Source organism: Fundulus heteroclitus, chromosome 13, assembly GCF_011125445.2.
Source record: "Fundulus heteroclitus isolate FHET01 chromosome 13, MU-UCD_Fhet_4.1, whole genome shotgun sequence".
Lineage (NCBI taxonomy): Eukaryota > Metazoa > Chordata > Actinopteri > Cyprinodontiformes > Fundulidae > Fundulus > Fundulus heteroclitus.
In genome coordinates, this window is record NC_046373.1 from 25,088,356 (window position 1) to 25,098,326 (window position 9,971).

Below are 9,971 nucleotides of genomic sequence, written 5' to 3' on the forward strand. Positions count from 1 at the left end.
TATTTCTGTCTTATCTGAATAAAAAACAACCACAAAGTTGCTAATCTTTAGTCCTCCACATGTAGGCGAGCCGGTGTCTGTGACAGTGGGCTCACAGGACTCCAACGTCGGTCTATCTCAGCTGTCTCCCGGATCCACTTATGAAGTCACCATCATCTCCACCCTTGGACTGGACGAGAGTGATCCAATCAAGGATTCTGTCATGACACGTGAGTTCTGCAAGTTCAAAACACATTTCATATGTAAAAAAAATAATAATATGATAATAAAAAGCACTTTATTTTACTTTATATGTGAAAACACTGAAATGGCAATCTGTGGGACAAGATGGTTTCATTTTAAAATTGACCCAACATGTATTCCAATCTTACATTTTTGACATACACAGATTGTGTTTTACCCTGGATCTATGTCCGCTTATTGCTTGGAAAGTTTGAATGGTTGTTAAGAGCTTTTGTCTTTTATTAAATCCAGCTTGTGCCCTATGTATCTTTAGGACAATACAGAAAATTTTTGTTCTTAATTCTGTTATTATGACCAATTTCTTAATCACTCTCAGTGCCTGACCCACCCACTGACCTGCAAGCAGTCAACGTTACTGACAGCAGTGCATTGCTACTGTGGCGTCCAGCGCTGGCCGCCGTTGATAATTACGCCATCGTATACGGCTCAGGTACAGGTAAGCAGTGATGGTGTGGGGTTTCTTTTCTGGCTGCTGAAGATCTCAACCTGAAACGTGTTTAATGTCCTCTTGCTTACTAAATTAGCATCTCCAGCTTGACTTTAAAGTTCATGTGTATTCGGTTTTTCTGTTTTGAAATGCATGGATCAGCATTTTATCCCACATAAAATTCTTAATTTTTGCTATTTTTTTACATGGACTATTTCATTACAGTAAACAAATTTTAATTTCAAACAAATTTTCATTTTATTTCTTAAGGGAAACAATTTCTAATCCAACCTGGTCCCATCTGAAAAGCGAACACTTTAAAAAAAACAATTTAATGGTTGATAATTATTTATCTATGTATAGAATTTTATATATCTGTAGGTTGTACAATACAGGGCAAAAACTTGCACCTTTATATAATTGTATTATTTTTTTCCTGCAGACTCAGAACTGAGGGTCAGTGTTTCTGGAAATGCAGCCGAGCAGCAGCTCAGCGGTCTTGAAGGATCCACCACCTACACTGTCACCATAACAAGTCAGCTGGGCAGCCAGGAGAGTTCACCGGCTACAACCAGTTTCACCACCAAAAGCGGTCAGCAGCCAGTCACACCATGCAAATATCAACACATGTACTAAATAGGCCGGTTTCTTCATCATAAAATACCTAATTCCCAATCACGTGAATTAAGTTTGCTTATCCTCTGCAGGCTCAGGGTGGAATCAGGGTGAAGCTCAAGATCTTAGGGCCAACAATGTGACCCCTCGGAGTGCTGTTGTGTCATGGACACCATCGTCAAATCCTGTGGATAAGTACATATTGGTTTATTGGATCAGCGGTCAAAACCCACAGGTAAGAAAACTGTTGGTTGACTTTTCTTTTTTTTTTTCTTTATGGTTACATTTTCGTTACCTTAGATCAGGGGTTCCAGAAACGTTTCAGCCTGCGACCCCTGAAATAACTGTGCCACAGACTGCTAACCCCCCTTTGGTGGGTGGGATTCTCCCCCTTTTTTTTTGGTTAATTCTGAGAATAAAATCATAACATATGTGAATAATGTTGTAAAATTAAGCGAATAAAGTAATATTTTTATTAAAAAGAAACTCTCACAAAAAATGTATCTATCCCCCTGCATTAAAATGAGGGATGCAGAGCATCTTGTAAAGTTTTACTTTGATATTGGTTTCACAAATAGATGCTAAATCTTTTTAGCACATTAGCATCAAATCATCTCCCCCCCACCCCCAGGGTGCCCTAACCCCCACTTTTAGACCCCCCCCCCCCCCCCGCCACCTTCAGTTAGAGACATTTTGTGCTGTACAGTAGCTTTATAGGGCATTCCATTCTGTTATTGTTTTTGTATCAAACATTAAACTTGACCAGGTATTTCAGTCTGCAGCATAAAGAATATTTAGTTTTTACAGGTTTCATCTTTATAACAGGCCTGCTGCTATGCCCATCTCATTTTGCTGATAAGTCTTGACCTCCTCCATTTTGACAGGAAATCATTGTCAACCCAAACATAACACAGTACAAACTGACCAGACTGCATCCAGGGTCTCTGTACACTGTAGAGCTACGGTCCATAAGGGGAGGACAAAAGACGAACATTAACACTGAGTTCACCACTGGTACCACCGATTATTTTTACATAAAAGACCTATTTATGAACTGACATAGAGTTTGTCTCAATAGTCTGCCCCCTTTTCTTTCTCCTAAGGCACACTGCGGTTCCCATTCCCCACCGACTGCTCCCAGGAGCTGCTGAACGGCATCTTCACTTCAGACGTGGTGGAGATCTTCCCTCAGGGAAAACCCGGCAATTCGATGAATGTTTACTGCGACATGGAAACAGACGGCGGCGGCTGGACGGTAGAGTCTGAACTGTTTGTCGTGTGTCCCAGCTAAATGTATTCAAAGCCATATTCAACATATAATTAACTTAATAGCTGTTCTCAACTCAATTTAACCTTATTTATGTAGCAATTTCATATATGACTCAGTTGGACAAAGTTCTTTACACACCCTAAAAAGCTAGTAATTCAAAACAGAACACAATTAAAACAGTGAAAGCAAAAACACAATAAAAAGTAAAATACAGGTACATAAAAACAAATATTAATGACGGAGAAAGTGCAGTCACCTCTCTGCTCTCTCTTTGTTTTTACAAAGACTAGTAGAAACTGATCTGCTTACCTGAGTGAGCGTGCAGATGAAGCAGGTCTGATAGATACTTGGGGGCTTGGCGATAAAGAGATTTAAAAGCAAATAAAATTATTTTTTAATCAATCCGAAAGCGAACCACTAGCCAATGAATTGCTGCTAAAACAGGAGAAATGTGCTCTCCTTTTTTGGTTCCAGTTAAAAGACAAGCAGCAGCATTTTGAACCAGCTGTAGTTGAGCCACTAAAGTTTTGTTTTGCTCTGCGTAAAGTGCATTGCAGTAATTCAAACAAGTTGTGATTTGCATAGAAAAGCATAGATTAAAATCTCAAAACGATGGTGTGAAAGGAATGGTTTCACTTTGGCCAGGTATCTCAGTGCCAGATACTGATTTAAAGGACCAAGTTCAACCTCAGTCTTTTTTATTGTTCAGGTCTAAGAAATTCTTTGACCTTCATGACTTAATTTCTGTGATGCTTTAAAGTAGTCTGTTTGTAAAATAACTATTTTCCTTTTCAAGTGGGCTGGCGTAAAAATGGAAACCATGTTTTCTGAGAACTGACTCCAAAGAGTGTAGGTAACGAGAGAAGAAGAGGGGGGCCAAGAAAAGACCCTTGAGGCACCCCACATGATGGAGGTATTGCATTGGACTGAGAGGTTCCAACAGGAACAAAAACACTACTCCCATTAGAAAGGACCGGAGCCAATCTAGAGGAATTTCCTGAATGCCTACGTCGGCTTCTAGACGGGAAAGGAGAGTCTGACGGTCCACTATCAAGGGTAGCTGTTAGAACCAACAGAACCAGAACAACACAGTAACCAGAAACTGTGGCTTAAAGAACATCATTAAAAACCCTCAGAAGTGGCAACTTAGTACTGTGGCGAGGTTTCAAACTGAACTGAAATAGCTCAAAAACCTTCTTCTTATTCAAGAAAAACTCAATTATTGGTAAACAATCTTCTCCAGAATCTTGGAAAGGGGAGTTTAAAAAACTGGCCTAAAATTAGAGAAAAGATTAGAGTCTAATCCAGTCTTTTTAATTACTGCTGTTGTCACTGCATGCTTAAAACTCAAAAGAGGTTCTTTGTAAAGAAATAATCTCTCCAGAGAGAGAATTTCTGTAAACATCCATCCATCCATCCATTTTCTTACTCGCTTTATCCCTCATGGGGTTACGAGGGGTGCCGGTGCCGATCTCCAGCATTTCAATGGGCGAGAAGCGGGGTACACTCTGGACAGGTCGCCAGTCCAGGGCGTACATGTTTTCTGTAAACATTTCAATCAAAAAAAGCATTCTGTTTTATTTTGTTTTTCTCTGCATTATGTTTGTGTTCCACATGCAGGTCTTCCAGAGGAGGAAGGACGGCTCGGTGGACTTCTATAACCGCTGGAAGGAATACGTCTCTGGCTTTGGAGATCTGACTGGGGAGTTCTGGCTTGGTGAGAGAGGCGCTTCCCAGTACTGAAATGTTTATTAGGTCCGAACGTATGACATCTCATTGGAGAAGATTCTGAAAAGCGGGCCTATTGTCTTCAATAATACTTCTCTTTAAACCAAGCTGAATGTTTTTTTTTTGTCACTTTTCATGGACAAACATCTGTTTTCTGACATATTTCTGGTGAGACATGATTCAAAAAAATATGAATTACAAGCTTTGTCATTAATAAACTGCAATGAATCACATTTTTAGCATATTTGAAGCAAAAAGAAACATTTTTTTATTGGTGACTGAATCAATAAATAGACAAAGACAATATGTATTATGATGATGGACAGCAATCTCTGCCTTGATTAAAACTTGCTGTGGTTCATCCAAACATGAAGATCTAGACAGAGTTAGATTCAAAATGTCTAAAAGGATGTTTTAAATGTTTAAACTCTTCTAGATCAGGCCATGTTGTTAGAGAAACAGCTCAATGTTTCTTTCTTTCACTGAACAGTATTTCTGTCAATTCAACTCATCTCTATGTCACTCTTAACAGTTACTGCAGTTACAGTCATTTAATGGAATGGTGATTTTTATTTACCTGACTCCGCCAGATAGATTTGCTCCGCATATCCATCTGGAAACCTTCCGTTGAAGTAATTTTGGGAAGGGGCGAAAATACTGGTTAGCTGATTGGCCTACGTTGGTGATAGACGGGCCAAATGAACCAATCAGATTCGTCGTCGCTCATAACAGAGCGACGACGAAAACACAACCACAAGCCAAGCTACTCTTGCTGCTGCAGGTAAAGGCTCGTTAGCTCAGCAAAGAAATACTCTGTAATTCCGATAAAACTTGCTCGATAGCCACGCTAACGCTAGTTTCATCGGCTGAAGCCGCCATGCTGTTAAGACTGAACTGACGCGCTTCCCGTTGCGTCACACCTCAACCCGCCTCAAAGCCAACGCTGATTGGACGTTCGTTTGGTGAACGGCTCCAAATTTTCTTCAACGGAGAGTATCCAGACTGATCTGCGAGTGAAACCTTGAAAGCTCGCGAGATCAGGATGGTCTCACGAGGCTAGATTTTTATACCCCCTACATAAAATGCATGCCTTATTTATTAATTTACATTCTTGTCATCCTGCACTGTTTAATCATATAAAACTGTGATGAAATGGTGTCCTAACGAAACATCCCTGTCTTCCATTACGTGAGCACTGTAGGAGAACGACCTGTGTCTCTCAAGCCAGTGTATTTTCCTTCTTTTAGGCCTTGACAGAATTCACAACCTGACCAAGATGACCAAGATGAATCTACGGGTCGACCTAAGAGACGGAGACGAGCGCGTGTTTGCTAAGTATTCAACATTTGAGGTGGCCAAGAGGAACTACAAGCTGAGTGTGGGCGGGTACAGCGGCACTGCAGGTGAGACGGGAATTCTGCTCATATTGGCTCCTAAAGCCTGGCGGAACGCTCTTCATGAAAGGAACCCTTTTTGAATGTCTCGTTGGTTTCACGCTTTCAGGTGACTCCCTTACCTACCACAACAACTGCGTCTTCTCCACCAAAGACCGAGATCCGGCCCGGTGGGTCACCCGCTGTGCCATATCTTATCAAGGAGGCTGGTGGTACAAAAACTGCCACGAAGCAAACCTGAACGGCCTCTATGGAATCGACTACAAGCATCAGGTAGCTTTATCAGGCAAATCACACAGTATACAGAAAACGGCGAAATGGGTAAAAGGAACGGCACCGCTCAGCTGCATATTACATTTCTCTTACAAGGAGGAGCCATTCCATGTACAGATTTTTAGCACAAAACACTAGAATTAGTTATTTATCACCTACAAGGGACAAAAAAATGCCTTATTTCCTGTGCTCCATGTGGGTCTGATGTGAATTGAAGGGTGAATATGTGGAAAAGCGCCTCATGTCAGTTGTTAAATATGAAAGGATTCATTCGATATTTAGAACATGAAAGTGACGAGTGATTATGCTTTTGTTTGTGTGTCTCAGGGTGTCATCTGGAAGTCATGGAAAGGAGAGGACCATTCCATCCAGTTCACAGAGATGAAGATGAGACCAGCCTCCTTCACGTCTCCAGTCCGTAGAGCAAAGTGAGAACTAGGATGATGGACTGTTAGAAACGGTGTCCACATATGTACACACATATTTTAGCAAAAGCCTTGCTCTCATTTCAGGATAGAGATTTTTTTTTCCCCCGTTTGTACAAAGTCAGTTTGTTAGTGTTCAATTGTATATTGTGAAGTTTCTATCTTTTCAGAAACAGTTGATCCAGGTTTTTAGCCGGTACCTTAATAAGCAGCCACTTTTTTGTCTCTAGTGCTAAAAGTTTCAGAGATGCAAAACCTTCATATATACAATCCAGAACTGACCCAGAAAAAAAATCTTTCCAAACATTAAAGATTAGAAAAGGCTGGGCTGTGAAGTCCCTAAAGTTTGCATTTTAATAAAATTAAAATAGACGAATTGCACCAGCAACACAACATCATGTACTGTAGTAACTTTCGTAATATGAGAAGACATATTAATCATGCTTTTAGTTGATGAGGAAGTTTCAGTAGAAAAGTGGCTTGTATGCTTAAAAAGTGTTCTAAAGATCTAAAGATGCTTCACATTAAATCATTATATTCACACATCAAAAACCACTGGTTAAAACAGGCAGATTTTGAGGATTTTCTACAAAACATGCTGGATGATGGTCTCTCAGTGACTTTCAAAAAGGAATGTCTTTTTAGTGTCAAAATAAAGAAACCTTGACCATCATTAAAGACACATGTTTCAAGACGTGTGTGTTCATCATTTGCACAATCGCCTTAAAAGCCCCACTTCAATCCATCACAAAAAGTCAGCATTTTCGAATTAATTCAGTTCCAAAACTTTCATGGAGAATTGCCCCCATCTAGTGAGCAGTACAACAAAATCAGAACATCAGTACTGATCGATATAATTAAAAAAAGTTTTTTTTTAGCTGTATCAGTTTAAACGTGGCCTGGTATTTAAAATTTCAATCTTCTTTTATGCTTCAACGTCGGAAATATCAAACCTAATCGAGAGCTACAAAGAGAAGACTCGTCAGAATAAAGACATTTGGATGAGTTTGTAAAACGTAAGCATTAAAAATAAAAATCAGTCAAAACAAATGGAAAGGTCACAGGGAACTTTGACTAAAAAACAGTCCGTTGAGACCAGCTTGAATGGTTTGAAAGCTTCTGCAGGTCTGAAGACCTTAAATTCAAAGTAAAAAAGCCTGGTTAAAATGTTAATGTAAGACATTACTCACTTTAAACTAAGCTGTAGTCACTCGGGACCATTACTGAAGTTCTTTGCTAAATTGACAGCTCAAGTAGAAATATACAATGAAAGGCTGTTAAAGAGAGAAGGTATAGTGTGTTAAAGATGGCTGCAGCTCCAGGTTGATGTCTCAGTTCATAAACTGTTCTGTTTGCAGCGTTTGAAGCTAGTTTATGTTCTCTGGCTGTCTTTTGTAAATAAGCTTATTGGTTGCTCCGAGTACATTAAGTTTGTGCATGTGTTTTTGCTCTGAACATTTAGAAACTGCTATTTGAAGTACTGAAAATATAAAGTATGTGTATCTTTTCTTACCAGAAGCCAATCTAAAAAATAAAATATTTTTTCCATATTTCTAATTGGATTCGACTGGAATCAAGCCAGAGACAGGATCTGATTGTGTCTATGTAATCTTCCGTGACTTTCCTCCTCTAAAGCTCAGCAGTGCCCCCTACTGTCCACAGTCTCTCACTTCAGCGGGACTGTGGCTTCTCTGTGTATGTGCAGAAAAACAGTTGTGATGCACCTGCTGAGGTTCAGCTGCCATGACAGGTGCATCATTGTCCTCATTGTGTTTGTCTTTCTCTGTTTTCCTTTGTCTTTTTGTAAACATATCAGTGTTTTATGTTAGATTTTTTTTTCTACCTATGGTCTCCTGTAAAAGAATACAACAATAAAATGGTTCTGAAATTTGACGTTTTTCTGCTGGGCTTAAAATGTGTTTAAACTTTTGCCATCTTTTGATGAGAAACATTGGTTTCTTGCATGTTTTGCCGCACAAATTGCTGATATTATTTTTATATTTAGTACTTTTTTGGTCAGATGAGCATAAAACTAAACTTTTAATGCGAGAAACACTTCAGGTGAGTCTTATGTGAAATAAAGGTTGGATATATGGAAGGACATCCGGCGTCCACCGTGTGATGTGAGGAAGGATCTGTGATGCTGTGGGCCTGCTTCTCTTTCAAAACCACAGAAAACCTTGCTAGAAAGTGTGTCATGAAAACGGGTTGTTGTTGGTTCTGTAAGAAGGATGATTAACAGGCTAAATCATAAATATATGGCCCACTAGACACAAATTCCTTACTTTTAAAGTGGTCATCTCAGTCCTTAGACCTGAATCCTACAGAAAAGCTGCGTGGTCAAAGATTTGGGATCAAACAGATTGTTAGTTGGAACAATTCATAATTTCATCTACTTTGACCAAAACCATCTCTATTTACGTAAAATGATGATAATGCCAGCATGTTTCACTTCTGCCAGTGATGCTCAGTGTTTTTTTTTTATTTTTTATGAGAAGTACATCTTTCCGAATTGTGGCTCATTACTCCGAGTATGTTTTCATGACAGAATAACACATTTGCCCACATTGTACTGGGAGATTTTTGCCAAGTCTGGGAATTTTCTTTGGGAGAAAAAGCTTTTGTCTCACAACCCTATACTCTTTAGCCAGGACAAGGGATGAATGAAAAAGATTGTTGTCACAAATACAACAAAAAACAGTTCTTGTTGAGAATTTCTACAGCTCCTTCAGTGGTATAGTGTGACACTTTTGTGTTCTGAAATTAGATCGAGTTTCCAGTCTGTATAAAAATAAGAACCAACAAGGAAAGTACGAGCTCACAGAGCTACCTGAATTTAACTTCCAATATGGCTGCGCACATCTAAAATATAGTGGGCATCGGCAGCATGTAAGTTGATTTACCATGGTCCCGTTTCTATTTTCAAATTTTTTACAATCAGAACATTCACTGTTAAACGCTGCAAATATGAAAGCAAAGCAAAGTGGGTAACACCTCATTTTTAAGCAAGTAATTTGCACATTTCACTGCAACCTCTTTTTTGTGCCACTTTAAGGAATCATTTGAGTTATATAAATAATAAATTAAATAAAACTTGACTTGCCATCATTACCCATCTCTGCATGGTGAAACAAAAGTTTTCAAATTGAGTTTAAATGGATTTTTAGCTCACACATTTTTAGCTTGCTTGTTAATATTAAGAATATTCTTCCAATTCCAAAGGTAAAAGCAGTTTGTAAACCCTTCATTATACAATGCTCTTTAATTAAAGACATGCAATTGTACAGAACATACTTAAATGGCGCGCATGAGGCACATTTATACATGATACTGGGATTAGAAACTGAAATAACAAAGGTGAGTTGTGAGAGGAGTTTTGATGCATTTAAAAAAGGTGATTGATTTTATTTTTGATCCATCTTCGGGAAGTTTTTTATGTCAATGCATACATGAAGATCTATTTTTGTCAAAAGATATATTCTTTGTCAGTCAGCCTCTCACTGGTAACATACCGCTGAGTTTTTTTATTCCAACAGAAGCACCAAAATAAGAGAGAGTTTGTTCCTAGTAAAGACTAAAGGTCTCTTCATCTTTCA

General features: G+C 39.0%; 1 protein-coding gene across 2 annotated transcripts in view; it reads left to right on the forward strand.

Moving 5' to 3' along the window:
- The window catches only part of LOC105915855 (tenascin), a 51,360-nt gene extending 43,092 nt beyond the window's left edge, over window positions 1-8,268 (forward strand). For both annotated transcript variants that reach the window (XM_036145477.1, XM_036145478.1), the window contains 10 exons: window positions 66-209; window positions 560-679; window positions 1,113-1,262; window positions 1,378-1,520; window positions 2,170-2,299; window positions 2,389-2,540; window positions 4,176-4,272; window positions 5,531-5,686; window positions 5,787-5,950; window positions 6,278-8,268. In XM_036145477.1, the coding sequence (XP_036001370.1) occupies window positions 66-209; window positions 560-679; window positions 1,113-1,262; window positions 1,378-1,520; window positions 2,170-2,299; window positions 2,389-2,540; window positions 4,176-4,272; window positions 5,531-5,686; window positions 5,787-5,950; window positions 6,278-6,382 (1,361 nt within the window). In that variant the 3' untranslated portion in view covers window positions 6,383-8,268. The remainder of the gene's footprint in view (window positions 1-65; window positions 210-559; window positions 680-1,112; window positions 1,263-1,377; window positions 1,521-2,169; window positions 2,300-2,388; window positions 2,541-4,175; window positions 4,273-5,530; window positions 5,687-5,786; window positions 5,951-6,277) is intronic.
- The last annotated feature ends 1,703 nt before the right edge of the window (window positions 8,269-9,971 follow it).